The sequence below is a fragment of the Notamacropus eugenii genome, chromosome 2, assembly GCF_028372415.1.
Source record: "Notamacropus eugenii isolate mMacEug1 chromosome 2, mMacEug1.pri_v2, whole genome shotgun sequence".
In the NCBI taxonomy this organism is placed as follows: Eukaryota; Metazoa; Chordata; class Mammalia; order Diprotodontia; family Macropodidae; genus Notamacropus; species Notamacropus eugenii.
In genome coordinates this window covers 104,270,731-104,294,171 of record NC_092873.1, presented here as the reverse complement: position 1 = coordinate 104,294,171, position 23,441 = coordinate 104,270,731, and the positions used below count along the sequence as shown (strand labels likewise).

At 37.9% G+C, this 23,441-nt stretch overlaps 1 protein-coding gene across 3 annotated transcripts in view; it reads right to left on the bottom strand.

Moving 5' to 3' along the window:
• Window positions 1-23,441, bottom strand: part of LOC140526159 (H-2 class II histocompatibility antigen, E-S beta chain-like) — a 162,787-nt gene that overhangs the window by 111,764 nt on the left and 27,582 nt on the right. For 2 of the 3 annotated variants that reach the window (XM_072642138.1, XM_072642139.1), the window contains one exon: window positions 2,036-2,163. The exons of the other annotated variant lie outside the window; for it this stretch is intronic. In XM_072642138.1, the coding sequence (XP_072498239.1) occupies window positions 2,036-2,163 (128 nt within the window). The remainder of the gene's footprint in view (window positions 1-2,035; window positions 2,164-23,441) is intronic. 3 annotated transcript variants of the gene reach the window in all.

Here is a 23,441-nt window from a genome sequence, read left to right as displayed (position 1 = left end):
TCTTCCAGTTCATATTTAGGCCCTTCTTTAACATGCAGCAAACACCCAGACTTAATAAAGAGAAAAAAGAACATCAAAACTGTTTTCAGAGACAGTGGGGACTTTTTTTTATTGTGCCTCAGAATACAAATCACATCAAAAGATGTACTGATGAGGATATGATTTTAGCCCAGAGCAGTTGATTATTTGTTCCAGAGGAAAATAGAAATGGAAGTGTAAAGGCAACAGTATTGTCAGACTTCTTTGAATATTTGTACTTTGCCAAAGCTTCTCTTTGGTGTGGAGAGAAGAGAGAAAGGAAATTGACTTCACTTTCTTAGCATCTTCACTTTAAATAAGAGACACTTCCTCAGGATCATATAATCCCAGTTGTTTCAACATAGTTGCTTAGTGCTTATCTTCCTCATTCTTCATTTTCATGCTTCTCTTGATTCTTGTGTTTGAAAGTCAAATTTTCTTTTCAGCTCTGGTCTTTTCATCAAGAATGCTTGAAAGTCCTCTTTTTCATTGAAAGACCATTATTTCCCCTGACATACTATACTTACTTTTGCTAGGTAGGTGATTCTTGGTTTTAGTCCTAGTTCCTTTGACTTCTGGAATATCATATTCCACATCTTTCAATCCCTTAATGTAGAGGCTGCTAGATCTTGTGTTATACTCATTGTGTTTCCACAGTACTCAAATTGTTTCTTTCTAGCTGTTTGCAATATTTTCTCCCTGACCTGATAACTCTAGAATTTGGCTACAGCGTTCCTAGGAGTTTCTCTTTTTGGATCTCTTTCAGGAGATGATCAGTGGATTCTTTCAATATTTATTTTGCCCCCTGTTTCTAGAATATCAGGGCACTTATCCTTGATAATTTCATGAAAGATGATGTCTAGGCTTTTTTTTTTAATCATGGCTTTCAAGTAGTCCCATAATTTTTAAAGTGTCTCTCCTGGATCTGTTTTCCAGGTCAGTTGTTTTTCCAATGAGATATTTTACATTATCTTCCATTTTTTCATTCTTTTGGTTTTGTTTTCTGATTTTTTGGTTTCTCATGAAGTCATTAGCCTCCATCTGTTCCATTCTAATTTTGAAAGAACTATTTTCTTCAGTGAACTTTTGAACCTCCTTTTCCATTTGGCTAATTCTGCTTTTGAAAGCATTCTTCTCCTCAGTGGCTTTCTGAACCTCTTTTGCCAATTGAGTTAGCCTATTTTTAAAAGTGTTATTTTCTTCAGCATTTTTTTGGTCTCCTTTAGCAAGTTGTTGACTTACTTTTCATGATTTTCTTGCATCTCTCTCATTTCTCTTCCCAATTTTTCCTCCACCCCTCTTACTTGATTTTCAAAAGCCTTTTTGAGTTCTTCCATGGCCTGAGATCATCGGATATTTATTTTGGATGTTTGGGATACAGAAGCCTTGACTTTTATGTCTTTCCCTGATGGTAACCATTGTTTTTCCTCATCCAAAAGGATGGGAGAAGATATCTGTTCACCAAGAAAGTAACCTTCTGTAGTCTTATTTTTTCCCCTTTTTTGGGCATTTTCCCAACCAGTTACTTGAGTTTTGGGTCCTTTGTCAAGAGTAGTGTGTACTCTGGGTATATGTAAGATCTCACTTCCTCCAAGGTGGCACAGTCAAGCATATACACTGGTCTGGGAGCAATGCAGAAAATTTTTTGTCCAGAATCTGTGAGTAATAGAGTTTCATCTCCACAGCCACCTGTCCTCCAGTTCCACCAAGCCAGCATTAGGGGTTGAGATTTAGATAAACTGCTCAATTCCCTCAGGGGCTTTTAGCAGGGGCAGGGCCACCATTCAGTATGAGATAAAGATCATCTGCTCGAATCCCCCAGGAGCATTAGGTGGGGGGTAGCACCACTATAAAGGGCCTAGGTTAGTTCCCCCAGGGGTTTTATGATCCAGCAATGGATGCACACTGTGGTCCAGGCCCTGCTGCCTCTGCCTGCAGCCTCTGCTGCCACCTGAGCTTGGAACTATGGGAAGACCTTGCTCCCTTCCTTGTTAGCTGAAAAAATCCTCTCACTGACCTTTGGCACCTGTGGGTTGAGGGATCTGCAAACTCCCTTTTCTGTGGCTGGGGATTCCATCCCTGCTGGGGTCCTCCTCCTGGCACCAAGGCTGGGCTGGGCTCCACTCCCTGTCCAATGGGACAGACCTTGAAGGAAGAGATATTCTCTGAGTTTACTCCAAGAACAAAGGGATAACTTTTAGGTTCAGGCTCTTCTGGTTGATATGGTCAAGCTCTGGCCCTTATTGAGGTTCAAGTGATATTAAATGATTATGAGGTGATTTATTTGTGTGGAGTGAATCTTAAAGGAGACCTTTCCCAGTAATGGCAACACAGAGAACACATCTAGAAGTGGCCATGAGGAAAAGATACTAAAAAGAGCTTTCGTATATGCCTGGATCTGGGACTGCAGCTTACTTCCTGGCCATTTCCAAACCATGCTGTAGCCCATGTTACACTTTCTCTGGCTCCAGCTCCCCTGTGTTTCTTGTCTCTCCTTATTAAAATGTGAGCTCCTTGAGGGCAGAGAATGAGATGCATAACTGTATTTGTGCCCCCAACATTTAGCACACTCCCTGATACACAGAGAGCACTGCATAAAAATTCATTCATTCATTCACTCATTTGACTTCCCTTCAAAGATAAGAGCGTGTAGTGATGTGAGGAGGGGGACCATTCATGAGAGAAGTGCAAGTTGCACTGAAAATGGTGGCTCAAGATGTGTGTTATCAATCTGAAAGTTTGGTTATAAAAGGCAAACAGGCTAAATGCATATTGTTTATTCCCTTAAAGCTAGCTGGTACATGGCCATGGAGCCAGAAGGAAGCTTCTGACTGTCTGATACAAGGATGATCATGCTTAAATCTATTTTAATACAATGCCAGGATGTTTGTGTCCCTCAGATTTATGATCTCTATATGTGTTTAACTATACAATGAGAAAGGAATTTTCTTAATTGAATAAGTTGTGAATACAATAGGATAAGAGAATTGACAAAGTGTCAATTGAAATTACAACCCAGGATATCTGTGTTTTCTTTACCATTAACATGCCATAATATAGTATATGTTCACAAAATATTAAGGTACAGAAAAAGTCCCATTATTCAAGATAGTGTCTCAGTTGAAGCATCTCATAAAGTATGCTAAGTCAGCCCCATCTGACCTTGATGACAAAAGAAGAAGTATTCTCTGAGTTTACTTCAGAGAACAAAGAAAATGTCAGATGCAGGCTCTTCTTCTGATTGATTAATTGAGATTCTATCCCTTATAAAAGTCCAAAAATGATATTAAATGTTGTCATTTCTTCCTTATGGTCAAAGGCACACTGAAGCCTTAGAGGTGTGGGAAAACTTCTATACAATGATTCCTAGGTTTCCAAGGGGCTCAGGTAGGGAGGGAGCAGTTCTTTAAGTAGATCTGGTCCAGAGTTTTGGCAAAGCTGTCCATGTGTGAAGTTGTCTTTTTCAGGCCCCTTTGAAATTGGAGGGCAAGGTTTTCTATGGGCTCAGATGTCCACTCAGGAGCAGGGGCAATGGATGTGACAGATGCATCCAAGAGTCTATACAGAAAAACCTGACAGGGGCTCCCAGAAAACATATGATTTGATAATTGAGAGGAAGCAGTACAACTTAGTTAACATGACTAAAGGCATGTAGGAAGAGTTCAGTTTCTCAGTCAAGTGGAGTAGCTTCAGACAGTACAATAAATGGTTCTGGTTTCTTAGCCATGCAGGGCTAGATTCAAACAACACAATAAAGTTTTTCTCACAGTTCACAAAGTTGCGTTTGTACATTAAGTACAGATTAAACTTAGATGGCTCACAATAGATTTGTTTGAGAAGGGAGATTTACATGTCGCCAAGATAAATAAGAAAATTTAAACATGAACCATACAAATCAATGCAATTACCAATGTTAACTAACATTCAGTTCCTTGTATCCCAGGAATTCACGCTTAATGTCCATTTGAAGGTCATTTTTTGAATCTCAGATGTCTCCTGTAGCTATCTGATGCCTAGACATCCTTTCTTTGACAATAGGTTGTATTCTTGGGACAGTTCAAAAAGGGAGTTCTGATTCTCTGGTTCAGATCTAAAAGTTCCCAGGTAATTCTGACGATATAAATTAATATAATCACTTAAAATTTGTTCTCTATTTTTTAGAAACGTCAAGGAATTTCAGTTTATATATCATTTGGTGTTCTATCCTTATGTAAATCCTGTATCTGGTATAAGAATCTTTGAAAATGTGGAGGTCCAACCATAAAATGAACTCTTCTGCCTTTTAAAATTATTGGACAGGAAGCTAAAGAAAACTTAATTTAACTTACTTTTACTACTATCTTATGCAATCTTGTGCAAAAATTCTAATGTGAGATTTTATTATTAAAACACAGTAAATTTTAGAAGCCAATCATAAACATCTATATATAATTCTTAGAGGAATCAGTCTGATAATGTTGCTTTTCCTCAAAATTTTGCTATCCTTTTTAATTAGATATCTATCAAGTTACAACTTTGTCTTATTCATTTCCTCCTTTGGAGCATGTGATCTCTATATTTATTTGCTTATTGTTCAGGAACACAGGTTGAAGTTGTAAGTTATTCCTTCTTGTATCCCATTATAGTAACTCAGCAATGTTCCAGTATACATCTGTTATTTAATAGACTTAGTATTTTACTTACAGAACTTATTGATTATAGAAATATGCTATAAAATGAAAAAGAGGGACAATGTCATATATCTCTACAGAACGAAAGAAATTTCTTAGTTCTATTTGATTCTAGGAATGAGTGATTACTTGACAGTCAATCATGTGGTCACTAGGTGTTGAAAGCAAGGCTTAGGAGTAATCAGGTGGGGAATTTCCTTTTTCAGAAAGAAAATGGCACGTTTGGGAAATAGAGTAAGGAAAATTCAACCTAGTTCGTGTCCAAAGTCATCTCCAAAACCTTTCCAGACATCCACACTTCTCTTAGCCTGTAGTACATGTCAATTGACTTTATGAAAACTTACGCAACTATTCCTGTAATCAGAGCTTAAAACAATGGTAAATTGCAGTCCCAGTCTTAAATAGCAAATAAATATTGACTGATATCTTTCAGATAGGGCTTTCTTGTAGCAGACGGCCCTCATCCGTACACAGCTCGGTGATATGGTAAAGAAAAGGGACATGGGAGGCAGGAAGAAATAGACCAATTCCATTTATTGATCCGAGGCTTAGGGTATTTATAGACAGAAACTGCAAACCTATGTGACATTCTGCTCATCTCCAGTCCCAGTGATTTGGCCAGTCTTATTGTCTTTACAGACTGTTAGCCTAGAGGACATCTATTTTACATATCCCTTGTTTTCTGTAATTCCCATGTTTGTCTCACAGAGACAGCAACATCTGGGGGGCATGGAGAGCCATTTCAGATGATAATGAGCACAGTGCCAAAGAACAGTTTCCCCGAAGGTCTTTACTGATTTTGGCAACAGCACTCCACCCTGGCCCTCAACACCTTCTCAAATTTGATTGAATTATTAATTACCAAAAGATGTTACATAATTCTTCCTGTCTTCTTAAAATACTTCTTCACACTCTCTAAGCATACTTAAACCATCTGAAACTGACACAAAAGTAGCCAGAACAACTATCTAGAGACGAGAGGGCTTTGGATAACCCCCATTTGTTCCCAAACCTTATTTGCTTTCCATATTTTCAATCAGACCTTTATCTTTCAAAATCTCTCAATCCTATTCTTCAGATTATCCAGATTTCCTTTACATTTTAACCAGAAGAGAAGATAACTCATAGGTTATTACTTTTTACTAGCATAACTGTACTGAGATCCCATTCCAGTTTAAACAAAGCAAAGAGGTTAATGGCTAACCTTACAGGTGGATGGATATATGTCTTTGTTTCACAAGTTTGTTGTTCTGCCCTAATTATACTGCTTCTGGAAGAATAGCATACTTCATGATTTAAGTCTTTTACATATGACAATTCAAACACAAATTTTAAGTCTTGCTTAGGTCATAGAATCAAATTGTATTCAGATCAAAATAGCAAGATCTCTTCTGCTTTATAGCTCATTGCATTAATTTGACAGTGAATTATCTTGAAAATTTATCAGGCCTTCTAAAAATCACACAAGATTTTTCAAAACATTTCTCCTAAAAAGAGTTTGAAATTTATTCTGATGTTCACTAAACTTTTAAGAAAATTAGTTGAAAACTTTAAAAATTATAGATATATCTTTCTTCCTCCTTAAAAATAAACCTTTAAAATTGGAATTCATTAAACTCAGAGAAAGAACTATGGAATTCATTTGCAGAATGTAGCAGATCATATTTGTATATATGTGTGTGTGTGTATTATGTTTTGATTTGTTATATGATTTCTTCCATTTATTTTACTTCATCTGCACAGCATGACTATAGTGAAAACTTATTCAATAGGAAAGTATATGTAGATCCTAAATAGAATTGTATGGCATCGAATGGAGGGAGGGGGGTGGGGGGGGGTAGGTAGGGGGGTAGAAATCTAAGTTTTTGGTAGTGACTGTAGAACACCCAAAAATAAATAAATAAATAAATTTTTACAAAATTAAAAAAACAACAAAAAGAAACAAAAAACAAAATAAGATTGGAATTCATTAGACTATGTTGGTGTAAAGTAACACAGATTCATAAAGCATAATAACAAAACTCAATTCTTAATTATTGGAGAATTCCTAGATATCACAAAGTTTCTTAGTCAAAAAAGTGTTTGTAATGGAGAGATTTCATTTGGATAAGTCAAGAAGGACATATACAATTAATTTATCCTTATCACGGTAAGAAATTTTTCTTAAATATATTCCTAGAAATTAAGTACATTTTGGCATTTCCAGTGATAGTTCATAAATCTTCAAATTAACATGTGTGAAAACATCCTTATATGAAACAGGTTTGAAAATCATACCACAATTTTTTTCTTATAAGGATTCTCATTTGCTGAAAAGAAATTCTACAACACAGAAATTTTTTCACAGAGTTTTATAAGAACTTTAGTTCAATGAAATCCTAAATCACTTTGCATAATATGTTGAAACTATAAATTTATATGGCCATAATATTTTTCATAATAGCCAAGATTTCAAATGGAAATATCTGCTATCATGGTAAATATCAAATTATCTTTTTTCAAATTTTTTTATTTTAATTTTTTATTTTTAATGTTCTACAATCACTACCATAAAACTTAGATTTTTCCCTCCTACCTGCCCCTAACTACCCCCCTCTCTCCCCAAGACGGCATATAATTCTATATAGGATCTACACATACGTTCCTATTGAATACATTTTTACTGTAGGCATTCTATGTAGATGAAGTAAAATAAATAGGAGAAATCATATAACAAATTAAAACATAATACACACGCATACACACACAAATGATCTGCTACTTTGTGTGATTGAATTCCATAGTTCTTTCTCTGAATGTGGAAGGCATTTTGCCTTAGAAGATCATTGGGAATTTTTTTTTATGTCCTTGCATTGCTATGAAGATCCAAGTCTACCAGAAAAACTCTCGCGCACTATGGTCATTGCTGTGCACAAAGTTCTCCTGATTCTGCTCCTTTCACTCAGCATCGCATCATATAAGTCTTTCCAGGCCTCTCTGAAGTCTTCTTGTTCATCATTTCTTATGGCACAATAGTACTCCATTACATTCATATACCATAATTTATTCATCCATTCCCCACTTGATAGGCATCCCCTTGATTTCCAGTTTTTGGGAACTACAAAGAGTGCTGCTATAAATATTTTTGTACATGTGGAACCTTTTCCCATTTTTATGATCTCTTGGGGATACAGTCCTAGAAGCGATATTGCTGGGTCAAAGGGTATGCATATTTTTGTAACCCTTTGGGCAAAGTTCCAAATTGCTCTCTAGCATGGTTGGATGAGCTCAGAGATCCACCAAAAATGAATTAGTGTTCCAACTCTCCCACATCCTCTCCTACATTTATCATTTTCTTGTTCTGTCATGTTAACCAATCTAATAGGTGTGACGTGGTACCTCAGAGTTGTTTTGATTTGCATCTCTCTAATCAAAAGTCATTTAGAGCATTTTTTCATATGATTATAGATATCTTTAATTTTTTCCTCTGAAAATTGCCTGTTCATATCCTTTGACCATTTATCAATTGGGGAATGATGTGTATTGTTGTATATTTGACTCAGTTCTCCCCGTATTCTAGAAATGAGGCCTTTCTCCCTGCGATTAGCTGCAGAAATTCTATCCCAATTTACTACATCCCTCCGAATTTTGGTTGAATTGGGTTTGCTTGTGCAAAAACTTTTCAGTTTAATGTAATCAAAATTATCCATCTTGTACTTCACAATGCTTTCTGTCTTTTCTTCAGTCAAAAATTCTTCCCTTCTCCATAAATCTGATAAATACACTATTCCTTGCTCCTCCAGTTTGTCTCTGGTATCAATCTTTATACCTAGATCGTGTACCCATTTGAACTTTATTCTTGTGTACAGTATCAGGAATGAGTCTATGCCTAGTTTCCACTGCACTGTAATCCAGTTTTCCCAGCAATTTTTGTCAAACAGTGAGTTCTTATCCCAGAAGCTGGGGTCCTAGGGTTTATGAAGCAGGAGATGGCTATAATCCTTGCCTATTGCATCTTGAGTACCCAGCCTATTCCACTTCTCTACCCTTCTGCTTCTTAGCCAGTACCGAGTGGTTTTGATAATTGCTGCTTTATAATACAATTTGAGATCTGCTAGGGCTAGGCCACCTTCCCTAGCATTTCTTTTCATTAGTCCCTTTGATACTCTGGACCTTTGTTCTTCCAGATGAATTTTGATATTATTTTATCCAGCTCTAGAAAATAATTATCTGATAGTTTAATTGGTATAGTACTAAATAAGTAAATTAATTTAGGTAGAATTGTCATTTTTATTATATTGGCTTAGTCTCCCCATGAGCAACTGATGTTTTTCCACTTACTCAGATCTGACTTTATTTGTGTAAAAAGTGTCTTGTAATTGTGTTCATATAGTTCCTGGGTTTGTTTTGGCAGGTAAACTCCCAAATATTTTATAGTGTCTACCCTAGCTTTAAATGGGATTTCTCTTTCTATCTCTTGCTGTTGAACTTTGTAACTAATATATACTAATGCAGAATATTTCTGTGGGTTTGTTTTGTAATCTGCAACTTTGCCAAAGTTGTTTATTATTTCAAGTAGTTTTTTACTTGAATTTCTGGGATTCTCTCAGTATATCATCGTATCACCTGCAAAGAGTGCTAACTTAGTTTCTTCTTTGCCTGTTCTTATTCCTTCAATTTCTTTGTGTTGTCCAATTGCTACAGCTAACTTTTCCAGTACCATATTGAATAATAGTGGTGATAATGGACATCTTTGTTTCACCCCTGATCTTATTGTAAATGCATCTAGCTTATCTCCATTGCATATAATGCTTGCTGAAGGTTTTAGGTAGATACTGCCGATTATTTTATGGAAATTTCCCTTTATTCCTATGTTCTCCAACATTTTTAATAGGAATGAGTGTTGTATTTTGTGGATAGCTTTTACTGCATCTATTGAGATAATCCTGTGGTTTTTGTTAGTTTTGTTGTTGATGTGATCGATAACGCTAATAGTTTTCCTAATATTGAACCAGCCTTGCATTCCTGGTGTGAATTCTACCTGATCATAATGTATTATTCTCATGACAAGAGGCTGTATTCGTTTTGCTAAAATCTTATATAAAATTTTTTCATCTATATTCATTACAGAAATTGGTCTATAATTTTCTTTCTCTGTTTTGTCTCTTCCTGGTTTAGGTATCAAAACCATATCTGTATCATAAAAAGAATTTGGGACTACTCCTTCTTCCCTAATTTTCAAAAATAATCTATATAGTGTTGGAATTAATTGTTCTTTAAATGTCTGATAGAATTCACTTGTAAATTCATCTGGCCCTGGAGATTTTTCCTAGGTAGTTCATTAATGGCTTCTTCAATTTCCTTTTCTGAGATGGGGTTGCTTATGTATTCAACTTCCTCTTCTGTTAATCTGGGAAATTTACATTTTTTAAAATACTCTTCTATCTCATTTAGATTGTCAAATTAATGGGCATAAAGTTGGGCAAAGTATATAAACCTCTAAAATTGGAATTCATTAAACTATGTTGGTGTAAAGTAGCACAGATTCACAAAGCATGATAACAAAACTAAATACTTAGTTATTACAGAATTTCTACATATCACAAAGTTGCTTAGTTAAAAAGGTTTTTGTAATGGAGAGGAGATTTCGTTTGGATAAGTCAAGAAGGACATATACAATTAATTTAGCCTTATCACAATAAGAAATTTTCCTTAAATATATCCCTAGAAATAAATTACATTTTGGCATTTCACATAGATAGTGCATAAACCTTCAAATTAACATATATAAAAACATCCTTACATGAAACAGGTTTGAAAATCATACCACAATTTTTTCTTTTAAGGATTCTCATTTGCTCAAAAGGAATTCTATAACACAGAAACTTTTTCACAGAGTTTTATAAGAACTTTAGGTCAAAGGAATCTTAAATCACTTTGCATATTATGTGGAAACTATAAATTTATATGGCCATAATATTTTTCATAATAACCAAGATTTCAAATGGAAATATCTGTATCATGGTAAATATCAAATTATCTAATTTCATCACTTCCTTTTAAAAGCCCAATTCACAACACAGCAGTAACTTCAGATGGCATCAATTGTGTTTCCAGAAATCATTGATCTTATTACTTTTGATAATTAAAACCACTTCAAAACTAGTAATTATATTAGAGAGAGATAATAATGATATTGTATGTAACATATGCTAGTCATTATGTTAAATATTTTACAATCATTATATCGTTTTGATCCCTTAACAACAACCACAATTATTTTTCCCTTTAGAAATCACAAAATGGGTTACACTGAGATAAAACACATTTTTTTTTTTTTTTTGCAATTAGAACAGAGAAGTGTGACGTTTACCAAGAGCAAAGACGCTGGTGCCCCAGTGGTAATAATTCTTGGGAGGCAGGGCTGAGGGAGTGCTCACCACAGATCTGATCCATCCACCTATCCCTTTCCCCACAGCTGCAGAATTTACTAAGCCTGAGGTGCTTTGCAGCTGCTGGGAGAGGGTGAGCAGAAATTACAGAATCTAGATGACATTTACCAAGCTTTACCTAGAAGGGTGGGCTAGAAGGTGACCAAGGGCACAAGTCCATTAGACTCACTTGCAGTTTTTGAATGGCTGGCCTTACATTTCTCCTGCATTCTCTTCTCTATAGTAAGATCTGGGATTAGCGAGGTTAACATGAGCCCCTGTGGCTGTTAAAAATTCCAGTTTTGAAATACTCTCTTAACTCTGAGAGGGAGTGGGAGGAGATGTTTTAGGAAGGTGAGCTCCTGGAGCCACTTATACTCTTAGGAGTTTCTTTTCCAGTGATTTCAAAAGATCAGGTTCCAAACTTTGTAAGGATTAACCTCACAATAAACAAAATTTGCTAAAAGAATTTTAGTTAAAATGATCTATCTTTCCACTGTAATTCCAGGTTGGCCAGATGGGAAAAACTAGGAAAAGTCTCACAGTTTTGCTTGTTCGTTTCCCTAGCTGCAGCCCTTATAATTCTCTGGCTGCCTGCACTTTGAATTTTACAAGATAACAGACTTGTTCAAAGCACATATGATAGGGACACATGGTGATAGACAAACTGACAATTAACTACAGGACAAATACAAACAGAGCTCACAATGAACATCAAAGGAGGGGGAATCAGAAGCTTGTTAGAAATCCCCATCATGAACTGGCTGTTATTATTCAAAGGAAAGGGGGTTGCAAAGCTGCAAGACCTGACAGAGTAAGAGTGGATCCTGCAAACATTTGCTCAGAACACTTCTATGGTTGTTGGAGGCAGAGAGCCTTGGAGCCCCAAAGTTAATACCTTAGACTATTTTAAGTCATAGGCCCCATGGGAATAGGTTTAGGTCTCTTGCCTGTAGGTGGATTGTAACTATGCTCTTCAAGACCAGAGCCCTTAGGGGAAAGTGGGGAAGGGCAAGGAGGAGGAGGAAGCAATGAAGGCTGAAAGAAGTTGTCCTCCTCAGGGCTAGAGTAGGTAAGAGAAGGGGAGGAGATAATGGCAAGGTGCAGTCATCCTCCCCAGATCAAAGCCTTTAAGGTAAGCTGGGGAAGGAAGGAGGTGAGGAATAGGGCAGAGGGAGTTAAAGGAAAAGACAGGCTGGAGCCCTTGGGGTAAAGGGAGTAAGCAGGTACTCTGGCTGGAGCTGAAACAGCTTTGGGAGCCTTAAGGAAAGAGGCTCCTACCTTTTGTTCTTCCTCATCCATTCCAATGGGCTCAAGATGAAAACATTTCCACTCCTGGCTACATGTTTTGTTGGCCTTTAAACTTAATTTGGTTTTAAGATAAAGTAACTTTGACAGGTCCAAAAGAGCCCTATTGTGGCCAACATAATTTAGGAATTTCTTTAGTTAATTGACACTATTGTGAGCAATAGTTGTACTAATTTTCCTAAGATCAATAGTCAAAGGAGTCCTAAGTAATGCAAAGTGGTTTAACAGGAATTGATCCCTGTCCCAAAACTAGCTCAAAGGGAATTTGCAGACTTCAACCAAAATAGTGGGAGTCGTTTGGAAGATGGGAATAGCAGGACTGATCTGACCCCTGCAAGGTTTAAGACTTCAGAAAAGATGAATCCTGAGGCACTTAAGCTTTTTGGCACTGGCAAGGTGGGGAGCCATTCTCTCCCAAACTATCAGTTCCAATGCAAGTTACAGCATTGTAACTATTGACTTCAAAGTTTGGTTAAAAAAGGCAAACAGGCTAAATGCATATTGTTTATTCCCTTAAAGCTAGCTGTTACATGAGCTAGACAGAAACCTCTGGCTGAATGTTATGGGAATGACACGGCTTACATCTGTTTTAAGACAAACCAAGGATGTCTATGTCCTTCAGATTTATGGTTTCTACATGTGTTTAACTATTCCATGAGAAAGAAATTTTCTTAATTAAATAAGTTGTAAACACAATAAGATAAGAGAGTTGACAAAGTGACAGTTGCAATTACAACCCAAGATATCTAGCTTTTCTTTACCATTAATAATGCTATAACATAGTATAAGTCCACAAAACATTAAGGTGCAGAAAAAGTCCCATTATTCAAGAAAAGCTTCTCAGTTTAAGGGTCTCGTAAAGTATGCTAAGTCAGCTCCATCTGGCCTTGTTGACATAGGAAAAGGTATTCTCTGAGTTTACTTCAGAAAACAAAGAGACTGTTAGGTCCAGGTTCTTCTTCTGATTAATTAATTCAGGCTCTGGCCATTACTGAAGGCACATAATGATATGAAATGCTATCTGTGTCTTAGTATGGGGAAATGAGACAGTACTGTGGAGCTCATTTCCTTTTAGTTGACAAAAGTATTTCACATTGATCCACTGGTTTGAATATGTGAATCACTTTGGAGGCTCCTGAGAGCAGTGGAAGGGGCTGATATTTTGGAACAGCAGGGACAGTGACAGATGAGGTTTAATGATCATCTCTCTCAAATCCAATTCAATAGACTACTGTCCTGAGGAAATTGTGGGACTTTTCAGTCTGGGAGAAAGATCTAACCATCAGAGATGCCTTTTTGCTGCTAAAGTTGATGGGGTATAGGCTCTAGGAATGCCTTGAACTCTGCTTGATTCTCCCTACTTGATCTATCTGACTTTCACCTGAGGTTATAAACCTGTCATTGTGGCTATGCCCAAATCTCTATTGAGCTACTTTCCACCTTTAATACCATTCTCCAGGCTATTGACCACTCCCATCAAATCCCTCCCTAGAACCCCTCCCTACTCCAGACACCCCGAATTCCTCCCTCAGTCTTTCTGTATACAAGATCCATCTTGTTTCAATGAAAGTGCTCAGATCCAATCTAGCCCACTGGCATTATCAATATAAATGCTCAGATTCCTTAGGAGTCTGCCTAATATTTTTATAAACTGTATTTTTCTTTAACTGAAAGAATGCTTGGGTCAGATTCGTTCAGGATTCATGTGACACTATTCTGGGTTCCCAGCCCCTCCAAACTTCAACATTTTTGTTCCCTCACACTGGTAAACTGCTAAGCACACTCTTCCCCAGCCAAGACTGGAAGGTATATAACGCTCACCCTCTCCCTGTCCACTTCTCACCCTCCAAGCAACTTGGAGGTATTTTTTGGGCCTGATCTCTCAGATTCCAATGTTGAGGTCAGGGAACCATATTACTGAGGTATGGGGTTCTTGGGACCCCAAAGTACCAACACACTGAGTACTGTTGAATGAATTCAACTCAACACTTCTTTCAGCCAATTAATAACAAAGTTTATTAAAGATTCACCACATTGAGTTGACTCTGAAGAAGTCTAACCATTTGTGGCACTTGTATTTACAAGGAGGCCAGATGGAACCTCACCTAGACAGAATCAGATCTGGATTTAATCTGACCACCTTCATGAAGGCGAGATGGAGTTTATATCCAGAAAGACTGTAAGAGGGGTTTGGGGGTAGTCTAATAGTCTGGGAGGAGGTGTCTAAGCAAGATCTTGATTGGACTGGAATAACTAGTGATGTAATCAAGGGTGGGAAACAGCTGGAGGTAATTGGGAGGTATCACACAATAGAGGGCTTGGGTGGAATGTAATCCAGGATGGGAATCAGTCAGAGGTAATGGAAAATGGAGAGTCAGGCTAGATTAAGAGTAACAGACTTGGGTATGAAAAGTCAGATAAATGGGAAGATTCAAGAAGAGTTCAAGGAGGTTCCCAGAGTCTTTACCCTATCACCATTAGGTCAGAAAATTAGGAGACTGTCTCTCACTCAGCCTGACCCTCTCAGATTCTTGGTCCATTGATTATGTTCTAGGCCATGGACCTGGGCACACTTTGTAAAGCCTTATTGGGAAGCTAATGCCAAATTCTCTCGATTCTCTTGACCCTAGGGAATTGGGAAGACTTCAGGTGCTATTTTTGTTCTTTTGTTTGAGGGAAATAAAAGAAGGAATTTTGTTTCCACAGGTCTCCTCCTAGCTTTGAGTGATAGCAGCTAATCAGAGTTGTGATCTAGCATGATCAGGTAAAAGGTCAGAAACTTGTATGTAGACTTGACAAGCTATTTGAGGGGAAGCCTCTCAGAGATGAGAACATGAAGTGAGGTGTTCAAGAGGCTTCATTTATCCAATAGGTGGCAAGATAGGAGATTCCAATTTGGACAGTATAAAGGGACTTGCATTGGTCAGAATAATTATAGCTCTGCTATAGGAACTACCTGTTCATTCCGGGGAAATGAATGTAAAAATTAACAAAAGCTTTCCTAATTTCACAAGTATTGTTCTTTGTTAAAGGTGAGCATGTTTCTCAGGTTGGGAGCTCATTTCTCATATGTTTCTTTTCTGAGGTTTACTCCAAGATCCTTCTTTACAGAGGGAGGGACTTCTAGTCCCCACACCTGTAATGGGTCAATCTTTTATAATTACCAAAAATTTGCCTTTGACTTGCCTTTTACAAAATTGGGGAAAAATATTTTCTCTAAAGAATTACAAGAGAAAAAGATTGGTGTTCTTTTGAACTTCTACCCTGAGACCACATAATAGAAACCAAGCAGGGCACCGTGCTGCTTGGGTCTTCCTTTTTCCCCTTCTGACTTCATCAAAGAGCATGGAATGGACACTGAACTTGTCATTTCAAGCAGGGGAATTCAAGAGGAACTGAAATTTCTTTGAGGATGGTAAATGAACAAGGAAATGATGGGGGCGGGGCAATGGAGAAGAGGATCTAGTTTGGGCAAAAAGCTAGAAAGAGCTGTTGAGGTAGAACACTAATCACCCAAACCAGAAGATCTGTTTTGTGAGTTGAATGAAGTTCAGGCTACATCTCCTTTTAACCCCTCTTTCCCCACAATTCATCATTGGGCAAATGTTTGCCTAGGATTTAAATCTCAGTGTCTTCCTTCAGTACCTTTTCATACTACCTGTGAGGGTGGAAAGCAGAAAAGACAAAAATTCCATCCTGACTGCCAATCATACTACAGCGTGGCAAACCTGGGGTGTAGGGTGTGTTCAGGGAGGACCAGTACCTTTGGTGTGATGGTTGCCAAGTCCTTTTTGGGGCTCTTTCCACCTTTGGTGTCCACCTGTTCCACCTAACTCTCACCTGTGGCTCCAAGCAACTGCAGCATGTGCAGTGGCCACACCTGATAAACCATTTCAAAAGACAGGCTAAATCAAGTTGAGGGTAACCAAGGATTGTCAAACCCATTGGTGAGTTAGGGGGATGTCTACCCCAAGCATGTGAAAACTTTCTGTGGTGGAATGGGTGGATGAAAAAAATTTGTTCCAATGACCGAGAAGGCAGATCAAGCAGGAGATGTGGAGAACTTAGAGCTTGGTTAGACACTGAAGATGCCAAAGTCTTCCACTGCATCCTGAACCATCACCAGCCATCTTGACTCTGGACTGTCACTGGACTATGATGACTCTGGAGGAGAGAGTGAGACTGACAACCTCGTGCAACTCTGCCTCACTTTAAATCCAATTTATGCATGAATCAAAAGACATCACCCATACCATTTCACTATTATGCCTCAAAGTCCTATGGTGATGGGCAAATGATGAAACAGCAGGTGTGGATACACTGGGGGCTATAGTCACAACCCTGCACACAGATGGCCCAGGTCATATAATCGTTTCTCACTGGAAGCAGCAGTGTGACTCAGTACATCCCTAGGTGTTTGAGCAACCTTTTAAGGATTGCACTGCTCACATCCTGGTGTGAGGAAGGGGGATAGAAAAGGTGCCCTAAACATTGTCTGCTTACCCCACCCTGGCCTGATTACCGTGGCAGGCAGAGAATTCCACTATGCAATCGAAACACAAAAAACAATGTACAAAATGTACGAAAACATCTGCAAAGATGATTCCACTTACCGTAGCACATGGAACATGCACACACTAATAGACAACAGAAAAACCAGTCAACCTGAAAGAAAAGCTACTCTTGTTGCAATAGAACTGAACAGGTATCACATCTAAATTGCAGCCCTGAGTGAAACAAGATTGGCAAATGAAGGCCAGCTTACTGAAGTTGGAGCTGGATACACCTTTTCTGGAGTGGGCAGAGTGAAGGGGAGCTCCATGAAGCTGGTGTTAGTATTCCAATCAAAATTAATATAATCAGGAAGCTGATATGCCTGTCAAAAGGAATGAATGACAAGCTTATGACAATGCAGTTGCCACTCACAGGAAAACACCATGCCACCATCATCAGTGCCTATGCTCCTACCATGACAAACACTGCTGAAGTCAAAGAAAAATTTTATGAAGACCTAGAGAGCCTTATGATCAATGTGCCAAAAGAGGACAAGTTTATAATTCTCAGTGACTTAAATGCTAGAGTAGGCCCAGACTACCAGACTTGGCAGGAAGTCCTAGGGAGGAATGGAGTTGGAATCAGCAACAGCAATGGTCATTTTCTGCTGAAGACTTGTGTATCGCATGACTGTCGCATCACCAACACTGTTTCTGTTTACCTAAATGCAATAAAACTTTATGGATGCACCCTCGCAGCAAACATTGACATCTAATACACTATGTGATTGTAAGGAGAAGAGAAAGACAATATGTGAGAGTGACAAAGGCAATGTGTGGTGCAGAGTGTTGGAATGATCATAGACATGTCTTTTCCAAGCTAAATAGTTACAGTCATTAAAAATGCCGCCCCCAAGCAAAATGACTACCAGAAGAATTAATGTCAGCAAATTAGAATTCTTCTCTGAACCTGAATAGTTTGTTACTGAATTGGAGGGAAAGTTGAGCCAACACACAGTTGACAACAGTGGAGCAGGAAAGGAGTGGGAAGCTTTCAGAGATCTGGTGTACACCACTGCATTTGCTCCAAGACTGGTTTGAAGAAAATAATGGGGAAATTCAGAAGTTGCTAAATTAAAAACGAGAACTCCACAGGATTTACCAGCAGGGTAGTTCATACACCTCTAAGAAGGCAGCATTTAATTCCATCAAAAGCAAAGTACATGCAAAATTTAGGGAGATACAGGATTTCTGGCTCAGTAAGAAGGCAGATGAAATTCAGTTTTACATTGATAGTAACAATCCAAAGCACTTTTATGATTCCTTGAAAACTATTTATGGACCAAAATCCTGCGGTGCATCATGACTACCAGTGCTGATGGAGCCACATGGATTAGTGATAAGGACATGATCCTGGAGGGATGGGCTGAATATTTCCATAGTGTTCTCAACAGACTATCATTAATCAATGCTGGGGCCATTGACCATTTACCTCAGGTGGAAGTTAATCCCTCCTTAGCTGAACTTCCAAATGAAGAAGAGGTTTTGAGTGCCATTAGGCTACTTTCATGTGTCAAAGCACCTGGTGCTGATTCTATTCCAGGTGAGATTTACAAAGTAGGGAGACCATTGCTCATACAAAAACTGACTAAAATTTTCCAGGTTATATGGCAAGAGGAGGTTATCCCCCAGGATTTCAAGGATGCCTCCTTTGCCCATCTTTATAAGAGTAAAGAGAATAGATTATCCTGCGACAAACACAGAGGGATCTCTCTCTTAGTCATTGTTGGCAAAATTCTTGCTAGAGTCCTCCTTAATAGGCTGATCCTTCATCTGTGAGATGATCATATAACTGACAGCAAGTGTGACTTCAGAAAGGGCCAAGGAAGAGTCCATATGGTGTTTGCTGCCTGACAACTCCAGGAGAAATGCCAGGAGCAGAACAGAGGTTTGTACACAATGTTTGTAGATCTGACCTAGGCCTTTGACATTATTAGCCTTAAGGGCTTATGGAAAATTACATCAAAATTTGGTTGCCTGGAGAAGTTCATCAATATTGTACATCAATTTCATGATGGCATTTTTGCCTGGGTTCTGAATAATGAACAATGCTCTCGTGCCTTCCCAGTCACCAGTGGAGGGAAAGAGGACTATGTGCTTGTGCCTATGCTTTTTAGCACAATGTTTTCAGCCGTGTTGACAAACGCTTTCAATGAGGATGAACACAGCATCAAGGTCAGCTACTGTACTGATGGCAAGTACCTCAATTTGAAAAAGCTACAAGCCAAGACCAAAGTGGAGGGAGTGTTGTGCATGATTTTCTGTTTGCAGTTGATTGTGCACTCAATGCAGCCTCTGAAGCTGAGATGCAACAAAGTATGAACCAATTCTCTGCTGCCTGTGCCAATTTTGGCCTAGTAATTAACACCAATAAAACACAGGTGGCTCCATCAGCCACCACCACCCCATTCATACGTGAACCCATCAGTTACAATAAATGGAGAAGTTTTGAATGCTGTGGATAAGTTCACTTACCTTGGTAGTGTACTTTCCAAGGATGTACACATTGACAATGAGATTGATGCACACATTGCCAGAGCTAGCCCAGTGTTTGGGAGGCTCTGAAGAAAAGTTTGGGAGAGAAGTATTAGAGTGACCACCACACTGAAAATCTACAGAGCTGTTGTGCTGATCTCATTGTTACATGCTTCTGAAACATAGACAGTCTACCAGCGCCATGCCAGGAAACTGAATAGCTTCCATTTATTTTGTCTTAGGAAGATTCTGAGGGTAAGGTACCAGACGCTGAAGTCCTTACTTGAGCTGAATTGCCAAGTATTCAAACTATGCTTCAGAGAGCGCAACTCTGATGGACTGGCCACATTGTTTGAATGCAAAATGTATGCTTACCTAAAAGACCATTTTATGGAGAACTCACATGGGGCAGGCGACCACATGGTGGCCAGAAGAAATGATACAAGGACACCCTCAAAGTCTCTCTAAAGAACTTTGGATTTGACTGTGCAACACAGGAGATACTGGCACAGGACCACTCAGCATGGCATGCCCACATCAGAAAGAGTACTGTGGTCTTTGAGCAAACCAAAATTGAGACAGCACAAAGTAAATGCAAGATGTGGAAATTTTCATCCTGAACCTATCCTTAAGCATAATAAAATCTAGGTTTTTACGTCTTTGTTTTTATTGTGGTAGATTTATTTCAGCAGTAGCAGTACCTAACTTCACAGGTAGAACAAAGCATTTTTCTCCTATTCTGTATGCCTCTTTTTTGCCCAAATTTCTTATGCATATTTTTTGCAGGCACATCAGCAAGGAACACAATTTTGTGTTGTGGTCATTGTTTTTGAGGACCAGAGTGGTCAAATGTGATCACCAGGTGGTCTAAAATTAGACTCTTCAGAATAGTCTAAATGGCCAGGTAGAGTTGGTCAAAGGTTTTAGAAATGTCTCAGTAGCTCCAATCTGGTTAAAAATAGTGCAATGATTTAATCAGAGGTCCCCTTCCTGGTCTGGTTAAAATTGATCCCTGAATCATTATATCTATTTCCAAAAACACATCTCTAGCATATACCTCAACATCATATTGAGGATAGGTCAGAAATCATCTGGGGATCTTATTCTTTCTGATTACTGACTCAGTTATTTATTTCAAAATATTATTGCCACTGCCAACAAGGAAATCTTTGAACTGATGTAAACATTTTTTTGAATGGCTCAGTGAGTTGATTTCAGTTAATTTGGTTCAGTGAATTGCTTTCAGTGATTCTGGTTTGTAGAAACATTTGTTTCTGAAATCATTCTTCTTTGGGATCCTGAAGGATCTGGTTCAATTAGTCTTGGAAAAAATTTATACTCTAAATATGAATCTAATCCGTCTTCTTGTTCTCAAATCGTCCTTATAGTTTGTCTCCTATATAATTGGGAAAAGATTTCTTTAAAGTAATTAAAGTTATCCAAAGTTCAGCTTTTTCAAAAACAATTCTGCCATAATTTGAAAATGCTGTCCAATAACTGGTTTTAACACCTGTCTCTACATTGTGAAACTCACAAAGCCCTGCCTCCTAATAAAAGCAAAGAGCTATATTCCTAGTCCTAGTTCCAAATACAATAATTATCTGGATCTTATATTTCAAAATATTGGCAGTTTCTTCATGGCAATGATGTTGGTTACAACCCTGCTATGCTTTAGTGGAACGTCTTTGTATATTGCTGTGACCAAAACTGTTGTTATCTGGTAACCAGCCTTCTGGTGGCGGCCCTCTCTCAATACACTTTTCTGACTTTTACCAAGAAAAGTGGTGCTCCAGAGAGTTGGAGCAAGTTTAAGAAGTTTAAAATTAGTTAGTTGTTAGTTATTGTCCTTCATTCTTGAGGAGGGCCAAGACGATATTGCTATGTCAGGGTCACAATGTACAATATGTGTGTCTGTGGCTGATCTGATCAAGGGAACTTCAGAACACTCCAGCTCAAGTCAGGCACAAACAGACTGTATGAACATTTGGAATGCAGATGTCAATAAATTTGTGGATGTCACATTTCTTTTGAGCTACTTCTATTGTGTTTTGCTCATAGAGCACAGTGCTTTCTTTGATATGGGCATGACATGCTGAGTGGTACTCTGTCAGTGTCTCCCATGTGTGACAATCAATGCCAAAGGTTTTCAGAGAGATTTTGAGTGTCCTTGTACTGCTTCTTCTGACCTCCATGTGAGTGCTTCCTTTGTGTGAGTTCTCTGTAAAATACCTTTTTAGGCATATACGTACTTGGTATTGAACCACATGTCCAGCCCATCAGAGCTGCACTCTCTGCAGTAGAATTTGAATGTTTGGCAATTCAGCTCAAGAGATTCAGTGTCCTGTACCTTATCTTGCTGGTGACCTTCAGAATGGAAGTGATTCAATTTCCTGGCATGACACTGGTATACTGTCTATGTTTCACAGTCATACAACAGTTAGGTAATCCCAACAGCTCTGGAGCCCTTCTGTTTGGTAGGCAGCCTGATACCCACATGTTCCTCTGAAACCTCCCATACAGTGAGATCACTCTGGCAATGCATGTCTTCACTTCATGATCTATCCATCTATCCATTTATCTATCTATCCATCTATATAGATATAGATATGGATGTAGATATAGATATAGATATATCCTGGAAAACTACATTATCAAGTATCAACTGTACAGAGTTCATTCTTAAGGAGGAGAAACAAAAATTGGTTGTCTGCTATTGTTTATTTCCCTCAGAGCAGGTGCATATTGCATGTTTATTGGAGAATGAGTTCAAAGAAATGCCAGCTAAAGGAGACTATAATACACACATATGCACACACAAACAAAGAAACACACAGCATATATAAATACATACAAAGATCAATTATACAAATTTGCTACAAAAAAATAACAACTAAGACACAGTTATAACAAAGTCACAGCATGACAGAAGGCAAAAAATTCCTTACCTCTGATTTTGATTCCAGGTATGAGTTATATCTGACAGGCAATCATGTAGTCGCAAGACATTAAAAGAATGCTCAAGTTAACCAGGTCGGGAATTTTCCTTTTTAGAAAAGAATTAGCAAAACTGGGAAATAGAGTCAGGAGTATCATATTTAGACAGTGCTGAAGATTGTCCCCAAATCTTTTCCCAGACACAGACATCCAGTTTTGCAGTCCTCAGCCTTCAGGGCATACCATTTTCTATTATTGACTTCATGATAAATCTATCATCTATCCATGTAATCAAAGATCAAAACAATAATAAACTACAGTCCCAATAAGTTTTGTATAGGGTGTTCCAATAATCAGACATTTCATTACAGAAAAATACTACTGCTCTCAGAATCCCTTCAAACAATTGGACAATCTTTAAGCCAAGACTTGATTAATTTGCATACATTTCTGCATGTTTTAATTCCAGATTAAATAACAGAAATAAGAAAAATTGGATTTCCCATTATGATAACATAGGATGTAGCTTATAAGTTACTATTCTTCACTAACATAACGTTTTATACTGTTTGTACTGAAGTGGTTTCTGACTTTAAGCTCACAAGTTGATAGACTTATATTCTTGTTTCAAAAGCTTGCTTGTCCTCTGATTATACTCATTATGCTGAAAGAATGAGATTCTTCAGGAAACTAATCTTACACACATGACACACAAACACTCATTTAACTTGCTTAAGTTATGGAATGACTACAAATTCAGATCAAACAGAAAGATTCCTTCTACTTAAAACTCATTACAGTAATTTAACCATAAATTACCTTGCAAATGAAAGTTTAGTAGGCCTAAAAATCACACAAAAGAATTTTGGGAAGCATTTCTTCCTAAAACAACTTCCCTTTCTTAAAAACAATCAAAAAATTATCCCGACATTAAAAGGAATAATCATTAAATCTTTATGGAGTAAATTAGTTGCAAACTACTAAAATGATAGATCTCTCTCTTTTCCATCTTAAAACAAAAATAAATCTTTAAAACGATAATTTATCAAAACTAAGTTGGTTTAAAATGTGCT